The 22,644-nt window shown below is 37.7% G+C and overlaps 1 protein-coding gene across 1 annotated transcript in view; it reads left to right on the top strand.

Annotated features, from left to right (window-relative positions):
• The window catches only part of LOC105931061 (receptor tyrosine-protein kinase erbB-4), a 67,529-nt gene that overhangs the window by 14,602 nt on the left and 30,283 nt on the right, over positions 1 to 22,644 (top strand). The window contains exons 8-12 of the mRNA XM_036128538.1: positions 474 to 547; positions 1,166 to 1,256; positions 7,409 to 7,614; positions 12,224 to 12,356; positions 19,848 to 19,941. Coding sequence (XP_035984431.1) covers positions 474 to 547; positions 1,166 to 1,256; positions 7,409 to 7,614; positions 12,224 to 12,356; positions 19,848 to 19,941 — 598 coding nt within the window. The remainder of the gene's footprint in view (positions 1 to 473; positions 548 to 1,165; positions 1,257 to 7,408; positions 7,615 to 12,223; positions 12,357 to 19,847; positions 19,942 to 22,644) is intronic.

A 22,644-nucleotide genomic window follows, 5' to 3' on the forward strand; every position in this document is an offset into this window, starting at 1 on the left:
CAAATGGCCTCCACAGTCACCAGATCTCAATCCAATAGAGCATCTTTGGGATGTGGTGGAACGGGAGATTCGCATCATGGATGTGCAGCCGACAAATCTGCGGCAACTGTGTGATACCATCATGTCAATATGGACCAAACTCCCTGAGGAATGCTTCCAGAACCTTGTTGAATCTATGCCACAAAGAATTGAGGCAGTTCTGAAGGCAAAAGGGGGTCCAACCCGTTACTAGCATGGGGTACCTAATAAAGTGGCCGGTGAGTGTATATATATATATATATATATATATATATCTTTCGCCTTACAGATCTATAAATGAGGTTCATGATTTATCAAACATAATACGTTTGAAGATAAGATGATCTTATTCAGCTTTTTTATGTTTGGACTCAAGTTCTCAGGTCTTGAGGGGTTAAATCAAGTCATTGTCTTGAGTTACGAAACTATAACCTCACTGCTTTGTTTTTCATCAGGGACATGTACCATGGCATTGGACCTTTGGACCCAGAGCGGCTAAATATTTTCCGCACAGTCAAGGAGATCACAGGTGAAATATTCTTATTGGTGTAAACTAAGGGAAGAAAGTAGTTTCCACAATTGCCTTTTGTTTACGGTATGTGTGTGTGCAAGCATTGCATAATGGTTAACAGACTGTGTGTGTGCATCTGCGGGGGTCTATGCATTAGCTATTAGAGCCCTAAAGGGATGAGAAAAATCTTGTGTACAAACCTCTTTTCGTCATATTAAACTGCAACTTGCAGTTGAGCCAAACAGCTAATGGAGTGAAACAGCATTTTCATTATGAAAACACCAGCAATAAAAAAGAGCAATGGCCACTCCATCCCCAGCCGTTCCCTGCTCTATCCAGTTAATCTCATTTCAATAGAAGATGATTTGATATAATCTGTCATTAAAGGGAAGTATAACCGGACAAATTGTGTGAATTATTAAATCTATTCTTTTAATTATTGCTGGCAGCCTTCTCTCTATGTTAAGAGCAATAAAACTGTGCAAGTTTGCACCCTTTTCTCCTTTCCATTTACCCTTTTTGTCATCCCCTTTTTAAACAAAAGTTAGATTTTTTTCAGTAAACATCTAAAAAATCCAAAAAGTCACAGTCAAGGTTGTATTACAAGCCAAATTTCTTCATTTTATGTGTTTTTAGGGTTCCTGAACATCCAGTCTTGGCCCGAAAATATGACGGATCTGAATGTTTTTTCCAACTTGGCGACCATCGGAGGCAGATCTCTTTACAGGTATGATTCAAAACAGCCTCTTGGACAAATAATATCCACAGGGTTCTTGCCAGCGCATTTCAGTGTAATGGATCGTTACACTGAAAGTTTTCAAAGTTACACTGAAATTAGACCGGTGCTAATTTTTTATGACCATAACGATCAGTACGACACAGAGCAGTGCAACACCGATGTTTGAGAGCAACATAGAAAAGTCGATAAAGTTCTTGAACGTGCATCAGCACAGCTATAAACCCCCCTCAGCACATTAGTTAACACAACTTTTATTAGCTTAACGAACAGCCACTTTCGAGCTGCACTGCGCAACGCTCCGCTTTGGGTGACCAACACACCCATGTTAGTTGAATTGTGAGAAATTATGAATAATGAGTTGCCATCAAAGATGCATTTTCCCTGTATTTAAGCCACTTTTAAAGGATTTTGTTTATTTTTCATGTTATTTAAAATAGGCAAGGCAAGGCAAATTTATTTATATAGCACAATTCAGTACAAAGACAATGCAAAGTGCTTTACATGATTAAAATATAGCAAAATAAAACAGAATAAAAGCAAGTAGGAATAAAATGTAGATAGAAAGAAAGAACAAAAAAGTGGTGATTCAGTTAACTAGAACAGTTGAAAGCAAGCTTAAACAAATGTGTTTTTAATATTGATTTAAAGGAACTCAGGCTTTCCGCACCTTTACAATTTTCTGGAAGTATGTTCTAGATAAGTGGAGCATAGGAACTAAATGCTGCTCCTCCTTGTTTAGTTCTGGTTCTAGGTATGCAGAGTAGGCTGGAGCCAGAAGACCTGAGTTGTCTGGATGGTTGATACACCGATAACAAGTCTGTAATGTATTTAGGTGCTAAGCCATTCAGGGATTTATAGACTAACAGAAGGATTTTAAAGTCTATTCTCTGAGATACAGGGAGCCAGTGTAAGGACTTTAGAACTGGGGCGATGTGCTCTACTTTCTTAGTCTTAGTGAGGATGCGGGCGGCAGCGTTCTGGATCAGCTGCAGCTGTCTTATCCACTTTTTAGGCAGACCTGTGAAAACACCGTTGCAGTAATCTATTCGACTAAAAATAAACACATTAATTTGTTTTTCCAGATCCTGCTGAGACATTAGTTCTTTAATCCTAGAAATGTTCTTCAGGTGATGGAAAGCCGACCTTGTAACTGTCTTTAGATGCTTTTGGAGGTTCAGGTCTGAGTCTATCACTACACCCGGATTTCGTTGTTGTTGTTTTTTATTATCTGAGCTAAAGGTAGCATGTAGACATTGAAAAGGAGGGGACCCAGGATGGACCCTTGGGGAACCCCACATGTGATTTTTGTTATTTCTGATGTAAAGTTACCTACTGATACAAAAAAGTCCTTTAAGTAGGATTTAAGCCAGTTGAAAGCTGTACCAGGGAGGCCGACCCAGTTCTCCAGGCGCTCTAACAGGATGGAGTGATCGACAGTATCAAATGCTGCACTGAGGTCCAATAGAACCAGCACGGTGGTTCTTCCACAGTCTGTATTTATATGGATGTCATTAAACACCTTGATAAGGGCAGTCTCTGTACTGTGGTGAGCCCGGAAACCTGACTGGAAAACGTCAAAGCAGCTGGTCGTTGTTAAGAAGGTGTTTAATTGTTGAAACACAGCTTTTTCAGTAATTTTACTGATAAAGGGGAGGTTTTAGATGGGCCTGTAGTTCTGGAGTAGTAGTTTCTCTAAATTGTTCTTTTTCAGCAGTGGTTTGATAATTGCTGTTTTTAGGGACTGGGGGAAAACACCTGACAGAAGGGACATGTTTATTATCTGAGTCAAATCAGACGCTATGACAGGAAAAACTTTCTTAAGGAAAACTGTGGGTCGAACATCAAGACAGCAGGAGGAGGAACTTAGCTGCTGAATGATCTCCTCTAAGCTTTTGGAGTTTATGTGGCTGAATTTGGACATTTTGTCAGGATAAGTCCTTGCTGAATAGGGCTTTGGTTCTAGAGCTGGTGTGGATGTACAAACTGATCCTCTAATTTTTATGATTTTCTCAGTAAATAAGTTAGCAAATTCATTGCAGGCCCTGGTGGAGTGGAGTTCGGAAGCCACGGACACAGGAGGATTTGTTAGCCTGTCAACTGTGGAAAATAAGACACGAGCATTATTAATGTTTTTGTTGATGATCTCTGAGAAGAAAGATTCTCTTGCATTTTTCAGTTGTAAGTTATATCTGTAAAGTCTCTCTTTATAGATGTCATAGTGAACCTGGAGTTTAGTCTTTCTCCACCTGCGTTCAGCTTTTCGACATTCCCTTTTTTCACCTCTAACTGCTGGAGCATTTCTCCAAGGAGATTTATTCTTCCCGGAAAGAACTTTCACTTTAACTGGAGCAATGCGGTCAATGATGCTTGAGACTTTAGACTGAAAATACAGAAATAATCAACCAAAAAAAATTTCTTTACTTTTTGTAGTAAGTCTAGTCATTACAATTCACACTCCTTAGATTTAACACATATTACATTTTTAACAACCACAAACCTCAAATGTTTTGATAGTTTTTCTTCAAAAGACCTAAAAAATATGCATAATTGTGAAATGGAACAAAGATGAAGCACGTTTTTTAGAATTTTAAGCAAAAAATAATAATTATCTGAAGATCATTAAACACATTTTGTTGAGTCCCATTTGTCTTTTAGAAAGAAATAGAATCCAGTGCAATTAAATTTTTCAATTGATTTTTATTTACACAACGCCAATTCTCAACACATGTCATCTCAAGGCACATTACAAAGTCAAATTCACTCAAATCATACAGATTGGTCAAAACGTTTCCGATCTAAGGAAACCCAGTATATTGCATCAAGTCTTGACAAGCAGCATTCACACCTCCTGAAAGGGCGTAGAGCCACAGTGGACAGTCATCTGCATTGTCGATGGCTTTGCTGCAATCCCTCATACTGAGCATGCATGAAGTGACAGTGAAGAGGAAAACTCCCCTTTAACGGGAAAGAAAAACCTCCAGCAGAACCAGGCTCAGTGGGATCGGTCATCTGCCTCAACTGACTGGGGGTTAAAGAAGACAGAGCAGAGATGCAAAAAGCATAGAAGGAATCCGTTTTATGTTATATGATCATTTGTCTCCCCTGGATGGTGTCACAGGTAACAGAACGCCAGACCAGGAGTATCTACTATAAAGAAAAAAAAAACAGAGAACAAAAAATTTAAAGTTGAAATAACAACAAACAATGCAAATTGGAGAGCAGTAGAATGACTCAGCAGAATGAGAAAAAATAGAGCCTGATGTCCTCCAGCAGCCTAAGCCTATAGCAGCATAACTATAGAGATAGCTCAGGGTAACATAAGGCACTCTAACTATAAGCTTTGTCAAAAAGGAAAGTTTTAAGATTAGTCTTAAAAGTAGACAGGGTGTCTGCCTCACGGACAAAATCTGGGAGTTGGTTCCACAGGAGAGGAGCCTGATAGCTAAAGGATCTGCCTCCCATTCTACTTTTAGAGACTCTAAAAGTGTGCTCTGTTTGGGACATATGGGGTAATCAGATCTCTGATATATGATGGAGCTTGATTATTAAGGGCTTTATACGTTAGAAGAGGAATTTTAAATTCTATTCTTGATTTAACAGGAAGCCAGTGAAGGGAAGCTAAAATTGGAGAAATATGATCCCTCTTATTGATTTTCATCAGAACTCTTGCTGCAGCATTTTGGATCAGCTAAAGGCTTTGAACTGCATTTTGTGGACTTCCTGACAGTAAAGAATTACAATAGTTCAGCCTTGAAGTAACAAATGCATGGACTAGTTTTTCAGCATCACCCCTGGACAGAATATCTCTACTTTTGGCAATATCCCAAAAGAAACTTTGGACACCTGTTTAATATGGGATTTAATTGACATGTCTTGGTCAAAAATAACACTAAGGATTTTTACTTTATTACCAGAGGCCAATTTAATGCCATCCAGATTAAGTGACTGATTAAGAAGTTTATATTTTTTGAACTCCAAAGATAACAACTTCTGTCTTGTCATTTAAAAGCAGAACATTTACAGTCATTCAGGTTTTGAAGTCATCAAGACATGCCTGTAGTTGAAGTAGTTGCTTGGATTCTTCAGGATTTATGAATAAATATAGCTGAGTGTCATCATCATAACAGTGAAAATTAATTTCATGCTGTCTGATAATTTTACCAATCAGAAGAATATATAGCAAAGAGAATTGGCCCAAGGACTGAACCCTGTGGTACTCCACAAGTGACCCTAGAGTTTCAACAGGTATGATTTAAACCAGCCTAATGCTTTCCCCGTAATCCCTAAAGTATGTTCAAGTCTTTCTTGGAGAATATTGTGATCAACTGTATTGAATGCAGCACTAAAGTACAGACACACATCCATTATCTGAGGCCATGATAATATCATTAGTGACCTTCACCAGAGCTGTTTCAGTGCTATGATGAGCTCTGAAGCCTGACTGAAACTCTTCAAATAGATCATTACTCTGTAAATGTTTACATACTTGATTAGCAAGTACTTCTCAAGAATTGTAGATAGGAAAATAAGATTAGATATAGGTCTGTAAATTATTAAGTCTTCTTGATCACAAAGGGTTTCTTAAGTAAAGGTTTAATAACAGCTACTTTAAAAGCCTTTGGTACATATCCATTTACTAAGGATATATTAATCATGTCTAAAATAGGACCACTGATCAAAGGGAATACTTCCTTAAATAACTTGGTTGGGATTGGGTCTAACATATAAATTGAAGTTTCAGATAAGGCTAAAATTTTACACGACTCAGAAAGCTCTACTGGGGTTAAGCAGTCCAAACACTGATCAGGTTCTAAAGATTCCTCCAACACTGTCCCACTTACTGAGGACGAGATAACCATGTGTTGAAGGATGCTAATAATTTTATTTTAACAGAATTAATTTTATTTATGAAATATCCCAAAAAGTCTTGCTGAGAGATGAGGGATTGAATGGATCAACAGAGCTATGACTCTGGGTAAGTTTGGCAACTGTACTAAAGAAAAACATAGGGTTATTTTTATTACCTTCAATTAATGATGAAAAATATGCTTTAACTCTGCGAAGGGTCTTTTTATACAACAGTGGAATATTTTTTTTCAGATTAGGTAGGATTCCTCTAAATGTGTAGAGCACCATTTTTTCTCCAATTTCCTAACGTTGTGCTTGAAATAATGCAGCTCTACATTAAACCAGGAAGCTAGTTTCCTGTGAATAATTACGTTCTTCACAGGAAGTGCAATGATCTTTCTTAAGGAGTTGCTTAATTAAACAAAAGTCTGATGTGTGAGACTTATTATCCATTAACACCACATCCCCACTGTGATAAACAATGGTAGCACCATCATGATGTGCCAATATTCTCCTTCAGCAAGGACAGGATAGAAAGAGGGATGGAGCCTAATGCAAGACAATCCTGAAAATAAACTTGTTAGAGGCTGCAAAAGATTTAAGACTGAGGATCACCTTCCAGCAGGATAACAACCATAAACCTACATCCAGACCTACAAAGAACTGGTTCAGATGTAAGTTTCTTCATGTGCTAGAATGGTCCAGTCAAAGTCCATACCTAAAACCAAGTGAGGCTCTTCAGCAAGACTTGAAAATCAATGTTGTCCTCCGTCCAACCTAACTGAGTTTGAGCTATTTTGCATATAAGAATGGCAGTGTAAACTGCGCAACACAATCAAAAGCCTGTACTCACTTTTCAGATTATTGTTCTTAAAATAACATCTGAAGATTTCAAAACTGTTGTCCTTGAACTTTATAAAGACATGCTACTTTGTGTTGCTTGATCAACTTAAATCCTGCCACATGCTGGGCTATGTTTGTAACAAGCCACAGTGTGTCAATGCGAATACTTTTGCAAGGCACTAGATGCATATGATGTGTCTTGAATGAGTCGATGACAGACTCTGCATGTAACAAACCCAAGTGATAATCCTGGCAGAGGAGGTCTAGTCTTGTTTTCCAAGTGGTAGTATTATGTATATCCAAAGCTTTTTCTCCTCAGAGCTACTTCTTTAATCTTGTGTTTTTCTTCAACATTGTTGTTTTCTGTGTTCCAATATTCTGCTGTGCTTGCTACCTTCTAAACCCTTATCTGGTTAAGTTTTCCTTTCAAATGTTCTCTCCTCTTGCAGCGGGAGTGATATTTCACTGCTGATCCTGAAGCAGCGCTGGATCTCCTCTCTTCACTTCCAGTCTCTAAATGAGATCAGTGCCGGAAATGTCTACATCCTGAACAACACCCGCCTCTGCTTCTACAACACCGTCAATTGGACGTCACTTTTCAGGACCTCAAACCAAAAAGTCCTAATACGCAACAACCGAGACCCGAAGGAATGCAGTAAGTAGCCGGGGTTATTACATCTGTAAGTTCTCAATGTTTGCAAAGTGTTGCAAGAGATACAACAGCTAAATGGGCACATTTAAAATATGTAATATTTAGTCTGGGATCTAAACTACTCTCAAAATTGCAAAACTAGACAAAGTACCTAAGCAATACCCCGAGAGCCAAAAATACATTGACTATTATCACTGCTATAAAATCAGTCAGTTAAAATGTTTATCTGAGATAAGTAAAAAGACTGCCAGTTTGTTTCCGCAATATTCAGATTGAAGTACAGAAAATGTCCTATTATGCCAAAAGAAACTAAATTATGTTAGGCTTCCAACTGGAGATATGCGATCACACCCCCAGATTTCATGTTTTCTCATTTGTGCTAAGAGATTGAAGGACGTTGCGCTCCATTTTTAGAAGGAAATATCCCTGTTAAGTAATCAAAGATAAACCCATAACCTTGTCATTGGGTATAAGAAGGAAAGATTAGTATGAGGCGCAGGGATATAAACAGCTCATAATAAATTGTAAATTGTTTCAATTCATTCAATTTAAAGTGGTTTTCAATATAATTTTGCAAATGAAAATCCCAGGGCAGTTTAGAAAAAAAGTGCAAGCATTAAAACCAGATTTTTTTTTTTTTGCATAATTTCGTCTGACTACAGTTTTAGACATACGTGCACAGGGTGCTGCGGCAGGACAAAAGTATACTTAGCAGTGCAAAGTGCTTTTCATAAAATGCCATCACCTGCATCCTCTAATGGACCCAATCAGGTCACAGAAATACTGTTTCCTTTTCCACAGTTAGGCAAAAACCGATGGTGAATGTATATTTAAAGGGAAAGTTAAGCCCCCAATTCAGTTAGGAGAACCATTGCACATTGTTGCAGAATGACTGGGAAAAAAACCCTCTGCTAGTAGAAAGAAGGCAGTTGTGTCATGCTTGGCTTTACACTGAAATTAGGTTTGCCAAATTAACACTGTTACAAATTTTGATGAGTCATGGGGTCATGAAGACTATGAGGTGGTATTAATCTGTTGTAAACATAGACTGCACTGCACTAAGCAAGAGAAACTTAACAATCGTATAAAGCCGTACGACAATTTTTTTTTTTTTTACTATTAGAGTGTTTTTAATTGTTTGACACATAACGCCAACTAATATTCTGCATGGTATTAACAATGTAATAACATACATTACAAAAATATTAGCTGATAAGAAAATGGGGAAACATAATTGTCTAAGCACAGAGCCAAACGGAACTGCTTCCCTCTTGTTGACATAAATAGGATATTTTTATTTAAACTAGTGAACAAATGTTTTCAAGACCTTTTTTAAATGTACGTCACATGGAGTTAGGATTTAACTGGTTAAGCAGGATCAAGAGCAAGTGTCTTGCTTGAAGGTCTAATTAAGGTCTAATTAAACCAATTTTAACGGCCAATAACAATACATCAATCAGTTCTAGAATGAAGATGTTTATTAGGACATATGTCCTTAATGTACTTTTAAATTGTAACTTTAAGTGAAAGTTGTTGGGGCAGTGAGCCATGTATTTTCTCTTGAATGACAACAACCACACTTATGAATATATTGGCAATATGCCGGGTGTATAAGAACTTGTCTTTGTCAGCCTGGTTACATTCAATTAGTTCTGACAGATGACAATTAGAAAGTTCATGATGTTATTATTAACAGTTATTAGTTACTGTCTTCTGAATCGGAATGAATGGAGCTATATTTTGTGACATTCGCAGTTAGTCAATAAACCAAGCCTCTTCTGAACACAAATCCCCTCATTTTCAGAGGTGGAACATTGTCCAGAGATTCCCCATACCAGAGTCAACATTAAACCATTTTTCTTTGGGAGCAAAGCCGAAGGCACCTGATCATTGCTTCCTTCATTATACCTGAAGAAAATTGGTTCTTTAAATTTGGTTAAAGCATTCTCTGATAAACACCTACTATAATGAATTTTCGTCTCAGAAGCTCTGCAGCCAATTAACGGTAATTCAAAGGTTATTAAAGTGGTTAGATAAGAGGGGGTCATGAGACAACTGTTTGTTTTCCAGTCTCTGTATCAATATATACTATGGGTATGAGGAAAAAAAGAGTGAAGGTCAATGCTTTGAGGAAAGATAATTTCTAAATTACTGATCATGTGGTAGTTTATTTTCAATATTTAAATTACCATTTAAATAGCTCTCATCTTTACTCAGCCCTGAATAGGATGAGAGAAAAATTAGAAAGTAAAGATAATAACTGACTGAACTTTAAATAATCTAACCGCTGGTATAGATGTGTGGAAGAGCTAAAGAATATCCATAAAGTGTTATAGAGACATACGGACCCCAATATGTCTCTTTTTTGTTTCAGTTTACTAACAGTGAAGCTTGGACATTTGTTTTTACCTCCCTTACCATCCTCCTCACTGTGTCTGGAGACAAGACAATCCCGGGTCCCATCCAGCCTTCTCTGTTACAGTTGCACATGTTCTAAATCTTTAATTATTGCTGTGACTGTAGATATGGCCAGGCCTAGGTGAATAGGTAGTTGTAGTCATTTCCTGATTCATTAAAATCAGCACACATCTACCTCATGTGGATTTTGAAGAGAGGCTAGGACATGTAGGCCCCTGGGTCACATTATGTTGGTAGAAATGGAAACATGTACAGCACTAATTAAATGTTCTGACTAACTTCAAAACCTTTTAGTATAAATCTATGAAAGGATTCAGTTTGATTTATTTTTGAACCACATTTTAAGGTAGCAATGATTTTGATTATGTTTTATTTATTTTTTTAAGATTGTTTGAGCACAGACAGGAAAGGAGAGCGGAGAGAGAAAATGAATGCAGGAGATTGTTCCTGCCTACAGACATCAGCATATCCAACAATTTGTTGAAAGAAACTTATAACATGAGTTACGGCAACATTTAATTTCCCTTTGGGATCAATAAAGTATTTTTTCAACTGAATTGAATTCAATACAGCAAATGACCCAAGATCCTGACTATAGCCTCTGCACAGTGTCCACCTACTCCATCAACTATGCCACCAGGCGCTCCAATTCTCATTATTATAAATGTTTCTAAAATTAGGAAATTTTTCCTTCATCACGATTGGACTTTTTAAAAATATTTTTAAATGTAATTTTAAAATGGTGGTAAACTTTGGTCTCTCATCAACCAGCACAAAGAGGAAAGATTATTTTTTTCATGTGGAGTGCCTACGATGATAAAAGATTACTAAATTATACTTTTTTACATATGTCGACTAGGTGGACACTTTTTTTGTAATAGAAAAAGAAAAACAAATCATGTTCTTCAACGACTTTTTGTTGAAAGTCCTCCAATATGTTGGTCACCAAGACACAAACAGCAAGTCCAAGCTGATTCCACAAGTGTTCATTGTGGTTTAGCTGAAAACTGCAGGTAGGCTATTTCATCTGATCCAGTCCCAAATTTTGGAGGTAGTGCCTGATAAACCCCGCTCTGTAGGAGCACGGGTTGAAAAACCGAACAGCTCCTATGAAGCCGAATTTTAAACTTTTGTCAAATCCTAGCAAACAAATAGGAACTGAAATGCCCGTGTTCATGGCAACATTATCTATTTTGTCTCTTACTACTTGGCTGTGAAATCATGCAGTCAGCTTGAATGTGACATTCAAGCCCTGAGGTAGGCCTCTATTTTCTCATTCTTAACAACCTTTAATACTGTATACATTTTCTAGTAGACTTCAAGGTTCCTGCACAGTTTAAATGCAAGTTCTTTGATTTTAGCATTTTCTTCCCTAGATAAGCAGGGGTTTATGAAATAAATTAACCATTTGGGGTTCCTTTTGGGTTTGGATGCTTTTACGTTTGGCTTCATGAACTGGGTTAGGTTTAGATGCAAAACAAAGCATTTTGAAATTATTATTTCTGCTGTACATTCAGACTTGATTTAAGATTTACCAGGTGCCTAAAAACAACACACATACACAAGAAAAAAATAAAAATCAGAAGAGTCTCTGGGGCTGAAATGCCAAAATCCAGCTTTAACAGTGTTGTTTCATGATTTGTGAGAAGGAAAATAGATGAAGAAACCCATCTCTCATATGTCCATGACACCATGAAAAAACATGGAAATCTGGAAAATCTATAGAAACATATGCAATATTGAAATTTGTAGAAATCTTGGCTCCCTGCATCGAAGTTAATCTCGATGCCGATTTACTGCACTCAAGATCTTTAACCAGTTAATGAGCCCAGCGTCTCTGTGTTAGGGTTTGATCGATTAGAGCTAATACAGGCACTCTTTATTAGGTTCAGCCCCGCTGTCAATCAGTGACCGCTCTGCTGTTGACAGAGGTTCTGGCCCCCCTCCAGGCGGCACCTGGGGATTTCTTATGTCACTCACCGGATGGAGGGAACAGTGAACAGCATCGATTGCCATGGTTTGACAGGGAAGAGGAAAAGGGGGCCAAAGTTTCTGGTTGGGGTGCTCTCCAATGGCAGAGGTGTTGAGAATACCAATAGCTCCATCGGTGAACCCAAAGCACACACTATTAAGCAGGAAATCCTGCACACTAAGCGGATAAAGTGATTGATGTTCATGTCTTTTCTCACCGTAGCTCAGCAGCGGATGGTATGTGATCGCATGTGTTCGGACGACGGCTGCTGGGGTCCGGGGCCTGACCAGTGCCTCTCCTGCCGGTACTTTAAACGGGGCCGCACCTGCGTCCAGTCTTGCAACCTCTTTGACAGGTGAGCAGTCTGATCACAGATACAACTTCCCAATGACTCAGGAATTCAAATCTGTAGACTTTAAATGGCCTCTTTATGAACACCAGACCATCATGATTTCATGAAACCACGTTGATTTCTCCCCCTGTGCGACAAGCTGAGAAAATAAAATCAACTGAAGCTACTTTAACACACGAGAATGTAGTCAAAACATCCTCAAGGGCTCTGGAGGAGGATTGTTTAATTGCAGATGGGTGTGAATGTAATGAGATGAGCCAATAAGGAATTTCACAGTTTGAACCGTCAAAGGAACATTTGGCTGGATGTTTCCTCCAACCACCAATATCAATTTAAATACTGTATATTGTTGAAGGATTAGATTAAAAATGACCCATTTTGACTGACAGATATAAATGTTTACTGCTCTGAGTTGAAGGCTGTCAGAAGTGTATCACAAAAGGCCCTCTGAAGTCCTGCTTAGTGCAAATAATTTCATTCAAGCGTTTTATACCTGTTACTTCTTTAAGTGACAGACAGACATTTGGCTTTTTTATTGTGCTTACATTCTTCAGATCATCAAATGACCATTGATAACAAAGACAACATTGAGTTACTGCAATATGGAGTTTTCAAATAATTTTATTCGTTAGGGAAAAAAGTTATCCAAAGCTACCTGGCTGGCCCTATATGTAAAGGTTCCATAAACCTAATTGGATGTGTCACCCCTAACGGCAACAGCTGACAATAAAAGTTTTAAGTAACTGGCAGAATGGAATTTTTGAATACGGTTTTTAAAATAGTTGTTTGACTTTCAGTAAATAAAATCATTTTCAGAGTATAAGGTCACACCACAGATTCTGAAACAAATTTAAGTCTTGAGTATGACTATGCCACTTCACACACTCTTTCTTTTTCCTGAGCCATTCAGAGGCAGAACTGCTTGTGTGCTCTGGATCTTTGTCCCGGCGCATAACTCTATCTCACTTGACGATATCCTCCTTGAGGATGTTCAGAGGATAGCAGAATCCATCGCTCCATCATCTAGGGCAGGTTTACTTTTCCCCCATATGGGCAGGTTGGTTTTAAATGTTCTTCTATTTTTTTCTGATCTAAAACATTTAAGATTCTGAATCAGAACCAGCTATATTTGAGAAGTTTACGCACACAAACAAGGAATGTATAAAACTGGCAACAAACACCTCTTCACTAACTACAGGCCTGTTTCTCTTCTCCCACAATTTTCTAAAATCCTGGAAAAACTCTTTAAGAAAAGACTGGAACAATTCATAGAAAAACATTCGCTACTTATCAGCAGTCAATATGGATTCAGAGCAAACCGGTCAACATCGCTGGCCGTAACTGACTTAATAGAAGAAATAACCAACGCAATAGATAGTAAGAAACTGGCAGTAGGGATATTTATAGATTTAAAGAAAGCTTTTGATACAATAAATCATGAAATCCTACTTAAAAAATTAGAACGCTATGGAATTAGGGGAGTAGTTTCTGACTGGATGAGGAGTTATTTAAAGAGCCGGAAACAATTTGTGAAATTGGGAGATGTGGAATCTGATTGGCAGGAGACTGTCTGTGGAGTACCACAAGGATCAGTATTGGGACCAATTTTATTTAATCTTTATATAAATGATATCAGTAAAGTGTCCAATGTATTAAAATTTATCTTATTCGCTGATGACACAAATATTCTAGCCTCAGGAGATAATTTAGAGCATCTTCTCTCAACAGTCACTTCAGAGATTAGTAAGTTAAAGATATGGTTTGACCATAACAAATTATCCCTAAATTTGGACAAGACGAAATTCATGGTCTTTGGGAACTGTTATAAAAATATTGAAATTCAAGTTCAAATAGAGGACGTAACTCTAGAAAGGGTTTTTGCTAATAAGTTCCTCGGTTTAATAATAGATGACAAAATCAGTTGGAAACCTCATATTCAACATTTACAGAGTAAACTCAGTAGAAGTATATCCATATTGGCCAGAGCTAGACATGTATTGAATGCTAAATCACTTCATACTCTATATAACTCTCTGATTTTACCATATTTATCATATTGCTGTGAAGTGTGGGGAGTTAATTACAAGAGCTCTTTACATCCGGTAACCGTCCTACAGAAACGAGCCATTAGAATCATCCATAATGTCGGTTATTATGAGCATACAAACCCGCTCTTCATAATATCCAGAATTCTCAAATTTGACGACCTTGTAGAATTTAAAATGGCTCAATTTATGTTCAAGGTATCAAAAAAGTTGTTACCTGAGCACATACAGAGCACGTTTTCTGAAAGAGAAGGGGGGTATAACTTAAGGGGTCACTCAATCTTCAAGATCCGCAATTTTAGAACAACAAGGAAAAGCTTCTGTATTTCAATTAAAGGTGTAAAGTTATGGAATAAGTTACATGAAGATTTAAAACAAAGCAATAGTTTAACACAATTCAAAAGAAAGTACAAAGAGGTAATTTTCAATAGATATACACATGGGGACAGAAAGCAATAAGGTGTGTATTGAAGATAATAACTTGGTGTAAGGGTTTAGAAAGATAAACCAGCATAAAATGGGAAAATGTATAGGTAAATATTATTAACTGTTACTTCTAACTGCCACTTTGATTTTTTTTTTTTTTTTAATGACAGTAGGACTCTAAAGTCTCAAGTGTTTAGGGGTAGGAGTTTATAAGTTCTCACTTCTTCCTACCCCATTTTGAGCATGATATGTTAACTGAAACAAAAATCTGTATTTTCTCTTCTTTCTTTTGCACTTCTTGTTACTGTGCACTATTTTATTTTTATATTTGTATTATGTTCATGTTCGAATAAAATTTCATTTCATTTCATTTCACATCGGTTACTTTGCTTTTAATAGATATATTTTAAATATGGATATATAAGATGGCTATATAAATGAATTTTTTTTGTAAATATGTGTATTTAAAAAGGGGAAAGACATGGTTGGATATGTGCAAAGAGGCATGGTATTGATCTTGGTACTTGGGCTGTTTAGTGTTCATCAGAGTGACAGCCTAGGGGAAGAAACTGTTAAGTGTAACAAAAAAAAAAGCTAAATCAATGGAAATCTGTAAGGAGGAAAATACTTCTTTACACCTGCGTACAAGACAGTGATTAAGTTACTTTGCAGCATTTTGCCCATTGAGTCGTGTCCAAATTCCTCAATCGTGTTTTATGACGTCACTTGGGAAGAAAACCTTTTCTAGATGCTCCTCTTGAATGGATCGTGAATGAATGAGGAAACATTTTGAATCAGATGTTGTAAAAACATCCGTCTAAAATAAAGCTGCCCCAGAAGTGCTTGCGGAGAGATGAATCACCTTTTTTCACAGAGAAAGTGGTGATGTGAGGCTTGTGTTTTCCCCTTGAGAGTGCGTGTATGTGCGGTAAGAGAGGGTTTTTGAGAGCATGCAACCCTCGGTCATGTTGACTTGTTGCTGGTCCTTTCCGGTGCCGTTTGTGGGAGGGAGGCTTTGAAGTTGCCGGGGAAAAACAGCTCACAGCAAGGCTTTGAAGAAGGCGAGGGAGAGGCTCGTGGCAGGGAGCTTCTGAAGCACGCCTGTTTCCTTTACTGTAAATACACTGAGCACATGCTACTGTCAGGAATATTGAGAATATCCACATGTTGCTGTTGTGTCACTGGCCTGAATTGTAAAAACACGTGGTCATTGAAAAAGAAATGATCAAATGGGGAGCAAAGATCATTTTTATGTGCATCATCCAGTTTACACAAGGATGAAAACATGCGTGGCTTTGTGCTGAAGGCCACAAGCAGGTACAGCTCAAGAAAATTATATAAAATATTTTTGTTACACATTTCAAAAACTGAAACTCGTATATTAACATTATATAAGCATGGAGTGAAATATGTCAAGCCTTTATTTTTTACAATTTTAATAATTATGGCATAGTAAGAGACAACCCAAAAGGTTGTTTCTTGGAAAATTTGAATTATTGAGGAAAAGTAAAATATCGGAAACTCCTGGAGTCACAGCCCAAAAAAGTTAATCATCAGCAAAGGTTTCCTCAGCCTCTAAATTGTTTCTCAGTCTGGGCCAGTAGTCAACACAGTCATGGAGAAGACTGCTGCCAGAGATGTCCAGAAGACAGTCATCAAACCCTCCACAGGGCGAGTAAGCTAAAAAGGTCATTACTAAAAAAGCTGGTGGTTCACAGAGCAGTCAAAGTATATTCATAAAACATTTAGTGAAAAGAAAAGGTTGGGTAGGAAAAGCTGCACCAATACCCAGTAGCATTAATAGTTTTGAGAGTACTGTTCATAAAAATTAATTCAAGAACTTGTGGTACACAAGACACAAGTTATCCATACAAATAGTCTACCAGCGTCTAACCCAGAAGTGCTGCGCAGTGGTCCAAAGTCCTCTCTTTACAAGGAAGGAAATTCTACATTTAATTTGGAAATCTATGTCACAGAGTCTGGAAGAAGAGTGGAGAGGTAATTAATTAATGTTCCTTAAAGTCCAGTGTGAAGTTTCCACAGTCAGTCATGATGTGGGGTGCCATGCCATCTTCTGGAGTTTGTCCACTTGGTTTTCTGAACTCTACAGTCAATGCAGCCACTTGCCAGGGGATTTTAAAACACTTCATGCTTCCTTCTGCTGATAAGCCAGCAGGACATGGCACCTGCCTACACTGCTAAAAATATCAAAAGCTGGTTCAGTTAACGTGTTGTCACTGTGCTTGATTGCCCATCAAACTGATCTGAACCCAGAGGATCCATGGAGTATTATGAAGAGGAAGATGAGATACATCTTAGCTAATAATGCAGATGACCTGAAACCTACTATCAAAGCAACCTGGGCTTCCATTACACCCCAGCAGTGCCACAGGCTGATGGTGTCTATGTCAGACCCCACAGATGTGGTAATTCATGCAAAAAGAGCCCCAATCAAATATTGAGTGCATAGAAATTAACACTTTTAACAAGTCAGATATATCTGTTTAAAATTTATAATAATACTAAAATTTTCTGAGAACTTGAATTTGTTTTTTTTTTTCATTATTTGTAAGCCATAATCATAAAAATTACCAGAAATAAAGGCTTGAAACAAATCATGGTGTGTGTAAAGAATCTGTAAAATATATGATTTTTACTTTTTGAAATGATAGTCATAATGACTGTTCGCTGACTGAACCATAGCAAAATAAATTACTTAAAAATAAAAAACTCAAAAATAAAAAACGATTGTAAAAAGGCTAATGTGCCGTCACATTTGTACAAATATTGTATCATCTGCATAAATATATATCCAGACTTTGAAGCCACTTAAAGCCAAAATTTTGTTATTCAACTATGTTACCAGTTTTTATCTTAAACTTGCCATCTTTTAATAGGCATTTCTTGGATTTAGTTAACATATTTTGGGTTATACTTAGTTCACTTCAGATTGATATAATATCTTACTTTTTTCTGAGGCTGTAGATGTCTATATCTCTAAAGAATTTAGTGCTAGCTCATTAAAAACGTTTTCAGGTTGGTGATTTTAAATCTTAAGATTCCTCAGCTCGCTCTTGTTCTGTGTATCCATTCTTAATGAGCAAAGGCGCTAATTCCCTTTAGTTTATAAGTCTGTTGAATAAAACAAAGGGAGAGCAAAGGCATGTGAGAGGGGAAAATAAAAAGATTTGAGATGATGTCCGCTGGGGTTTAGAGAAGGAGGGAGGAACTGGGTAAAGGGAGGCGCTGAAAGTGGTTAATTAAAAAAGTTGCTCTGCTGGGTTGACCATGCTTTGGCTCGCTGGATGTTTTGAGGTCTGAATGGTTGGAGACACAGCCCTGCTTAAATTCCTGCTAAAGCAGGGATAATCCTCCATCAGGTTTTACCCCAATGGGGCCTTGGCGCACACTTTCAGCCGTGAAGAGGGCCAATCAGGAGGAACGGCTTTGACGGAATAGAAATGACCCTGGAGAGCACGGCCACAGTGGTCTTTGTCTCTCACCCATTCTCCTTTATGTATTTTTCCCCATTCAGCCAACAAAAAAGATATCTGTCCGGTGTCGGGGCTTCTTTTAAATTATTCCCCTGGACAGAGGCTCTTGGAGACAAAACTAATTTATTTTGGAATAAGGGAAAGAAAGACAAAAGAGAAGTGCATTGACAGTCCCTTTTGAGTTCTTTGTAAACATTTGTAGTAATGGCACTATCTGTACATGTTGTATCTTTGAATGTTTTAAACAAACTGCCCCGATTAAAATGAACCAGTGAGAATGAATGAAAGAAAAGACAGCCTGACATAAAAGCTCAGCAAAAAAGAACACTGGGATTTTCTCTTCTCTTTAATCATCCTTTAATGTGATCCGGCTGAACCTGGGAGTGTCAGAATGTTTTTTTTTTCTTTTATGTAGCTTTTACAGGAACTAAGTCAAAAAGATTTTCGTCTTAGATTTGCCACATGAAAATGCATAAAACCAAAATGCCTGCAGGAGATGTGAGATTCTCACTGTCGAATTGTATAAAACCAGCCCATGAGACAGAATCTGTTGAGTCTTTATTCCTCCCCCCAAACTGCAAGCTAATAAAAACAAACTACACGGACACACAGTCGTTCTCATTATCCCATCACTCGCCGAAGAGGGTTCGCTTGGAACTGGGTGAAACCTCCTCTGAGGGTGTCTGTCCTCTGCGTCAGCCGATCAATCCCTCTGATGTAAAAAGCGGTTTTGATCGCCAGCATTTGCTATTGACAGCAGGCATCCTCCATCCGCCGGAGACGCCTCACATCAAACAGGATGATAATTCGCTGATTCGGGCCATGAGAAAAATAGACCGAAATATATAGATTAGATGCCAGTACACACTCAGAAAACAGCCATAGACACACAGAAGGGTTGAACACTATGGCCTGAGGCAATACAGAGCTCCTGCCACTGTAATTGCAGTCTATGTACCCAATATTGAGCTCTATTGTTTACTGTCTTCTCCTTTAGATGTCTAAGCAAGAAAACAAAACCAACTATATTGCTTTAACTGGCTGAACAAAGGGTCTGGAACATCTGCTACAATCTGCAGAAACAGTACCCATCCTTTCATTACACAATAAAAAAGATTTTTTTTCTCTTTTTTACTTTAGTACTTCTTTTTCAAACCTCGTTATCATGTTCTAATACACTCGCTTTGTTGATTCCCTTTTACTCTCTCCAAAGCATATTTCTTTATCTACGATTCCCATTATGTTGCTCATGATTATAAAAAGGAGCTTTTTATTCATCAATCTTGTCTTTATGCATGTTGATTAAAATGCGCTTCAGGCTGACCAAATTGTTGCAAGTAGAACTGTCTAAGAAAGAGCAGTCAGTGAATGTCTACAGATCTGCTGTTCCACTGTACACACCAGGCTTATACTTGTGTAGAATTCTACATATATCTCACTGTAGCATTCTCATAATCAATATTTTAGTGTGCATACACTCAGATCTATAATCCATGCATCTCTATTTGGATCTTCATGTCTTCCGTCAGGGAAACGCGTGAATATGCCAATGGATCCATGTGCCTAGAATGTGACAGCCAATGTGAGAAGATGGATGGAAACAGCCTAACATGTCTTGGCCCGGTAAGAACTTCCTGGTCGAACTAAACTTGCTTTTCCTTCTAACATATTTGATGAATGCAAAAAAAGGCTCCTCTCGTTTGTCTGTGCAAGATAGTCTCATATCTTCAATGTGCTGAAGTGAACTTATTTAGTTGGAGCCTATATGTTTTGTGCTTTGGATTTGAGTAGATATAGGTGCTGTTTGCAAAGGTGAATGGAAGGTAATGGGGGAAATGATAAACTACCACTCCTGTTGAGTGCTAGTAAACACAGATACACATTCAAAACAAGAACCAAAAAAGATTGTTCTAACCTTCACCTAAAGGTACTTAAATGCAGCGTAGTTCTTTGAATTGTTCTAAAAGTCTTGCACACGAACATCATATATTACTGAACATTACAATGCTCACATCATTAGGAAATAAGGCCATGCAAGGTTGCAGCTGCACCATTTGCATTTCTATACGCCAATTATATTCAAATCTGTCTGACACCCTCAGAGCATTCTAAAACAAACCTTAAGAGTTGTTAGATTTTATACTGTAGCTCCAGTTTGTTCAAGTGCAGAATTGTTGGACATTGTGAAACCATTTTCAGTTTAGGTGTCCACTTATTGCCGTTGCAATTACAAATCCACTCTAGACTTTTTAACTTGCAATGATTTAATACCTCTGACAGTACAATAACAAAGGTTGCATTAGTTTTGGACTTTGCTTACACAAATTTTTCTGTTTTTAAGAATATAAAAGTTGACAAGACATAGAAAGAACGTTTTTCCGCTTTTACTTTTGGTATTTAATAATTGTTGACTAACCATTAGCTAATAATTATTGAAGGGAGTTGTTATTAACTGTGGCCTAACTAGCTCTATAGTGAATAACTGGTTTATTTTTGGTAACTTCTAATTTCTAGAGAGGGTGTGTCTAAAGGTAAATTGGCAAGACAATCCTACTCATTCTAGGATTGCTGACATTGAATCTGTTCGAGAAAAGGAGGGACATTCAGCAGAACTTTCCAAACTGATTGAGCGAGCTGACACCTAACGCCCACCTATCAATGTTTGGTATAGGCAATGTTTTCCATTCAAAGATGCACAAACCGCTACTTGCTCTTCTTCTTTCAAAGATCAAATTGTGATAGCAGTACCTACGCATGTTTCCTCCTGCACTGCCATGCTTATTTTGGTGTCTTTTATTTTGTTTGTTACGTCAAAATATTGCATGTTTATTGTCCAACCAACTAAAAATCTAAAATTTTCGCAGTTTTTTTCTCTTTGCATTTCTTTGGGCTGCAAACATTTTAAACTCTACTATTTTGGTCCAAGGTTCATTGTGTGTTGATGATATCAAGCATTAACCAAATGGTTATTTTTAGGTGACCATTAAGCAATTACTTAAGGAGTTAATCATTTGTTTGTCAGCTATTAGCTGATGACTTCTACACAAAACCAATGGTTAACTATTGACTAATTGTTCACTGCTTGATAAAGTAATTAATTGGTTCAATGTTGGTAACCATTAGCGGATGGTTTGTAACCATTAGCTTGTGACTTCCAAACTGACCCATAGGGTAACTGTTGACTTTGTTTTGGCTAATGGGATATAGATTGAGCTATTGTTTAAACACTGTCTAAATTTCAGCTAACCGCTTCTAGACTGCCTCTCATTTTAACTAACGAGAATTAGGTTGTGCCACTTAATGACATTTACGTTTTACTTAAGTACTTCTAAACTGAGCCACAAGACGTTTTGCGTCACTTTAGTTGACAGCATCAACACTAAAACATTAAGTAACTATTTTATAACTTTTATCTAATGGCTTCTAGGCCGAGCTATCTATCCATCCATCCATGGACCGCGGAACGCATTTAAAATTGGTCGGGCCCATCAGGAAATACTCCTAATACCACTACCCATCACATACGCACACGCCCGCATACACATAAAACACCAGCATCCCCTTGATCACGCAACTGATTTGTGTCACATAAGACAAGCCAATCCATTTTTAGGCACCAGAAAGTATTGCTTTCTCATAGGCTGTGGTCCCTGAGCATGATAAATGTGTCTACCATGTTATAATTAAAATCGGCACCAAATTTTTATTGAACTTTTTTTCTGACGTTCCAGCACACATGCCCCGGATTTATTTCCACTTACAATCATTAAATTACAGCTAACAATATTTACAGAATAAAAATACATTAAAATAAAAGTCAAACTCACCCCTGCTCTAAATATTCCAGAAAAATGTGTCTCCGTCTGTCATTATGCTGGATGAATTCCTATCCTCAAAGCATCCACTGTGGTCAAAAGATCCCTGCGTGTGTGGGCGCACATCATGCTATTTAGTCTTTTCTGGGTCATTGTTGATCTCAGATAGGTCTTGATACGACGGAGGGACGAGAAACACCTCTCAGCACTTGCAGTGGACACAGCTAACTAAGCTAACTAAGCTAACGAAGCAAACAAAGTAGTGGCGGTCATAAGCAGCGCAGAGGTGGCTTGCAATTGTGTGGGAAAACTTTTGTTTACATCACATGACACAAGCCATAGACTACTGTGCATTTGAAAAAATTGCTATTGAATAATTTTATTTTATTTATATATATTGTTTTACATGTTTGATCATCAAAAGTAGGTAGGGCCGCGGCCCTACCGGCCCTACCGGTTCCGCGATCCGTGCATCCATCCATCCATCCATCCATCCATCCATCCATCCATC

The sequence above is a fragment of the Fundulus heteroclitus genome, chromosome 24 (assembly GCF_011125445.2).
Source record: "Fundulus heteroclitus isolate FHET01 chromosome 24, MU-UCD_Fhet_4.1, whole genome shotgun sequence".
In the NCBI taxonomy this organism is placed as follows: domain Eukaryota; kingdom Metazoa; phylum Chordata; class Actinopteri; order Cyprinodontiformes; family Fundulidae; genus Fundulus; species Fundulus heteroclitus.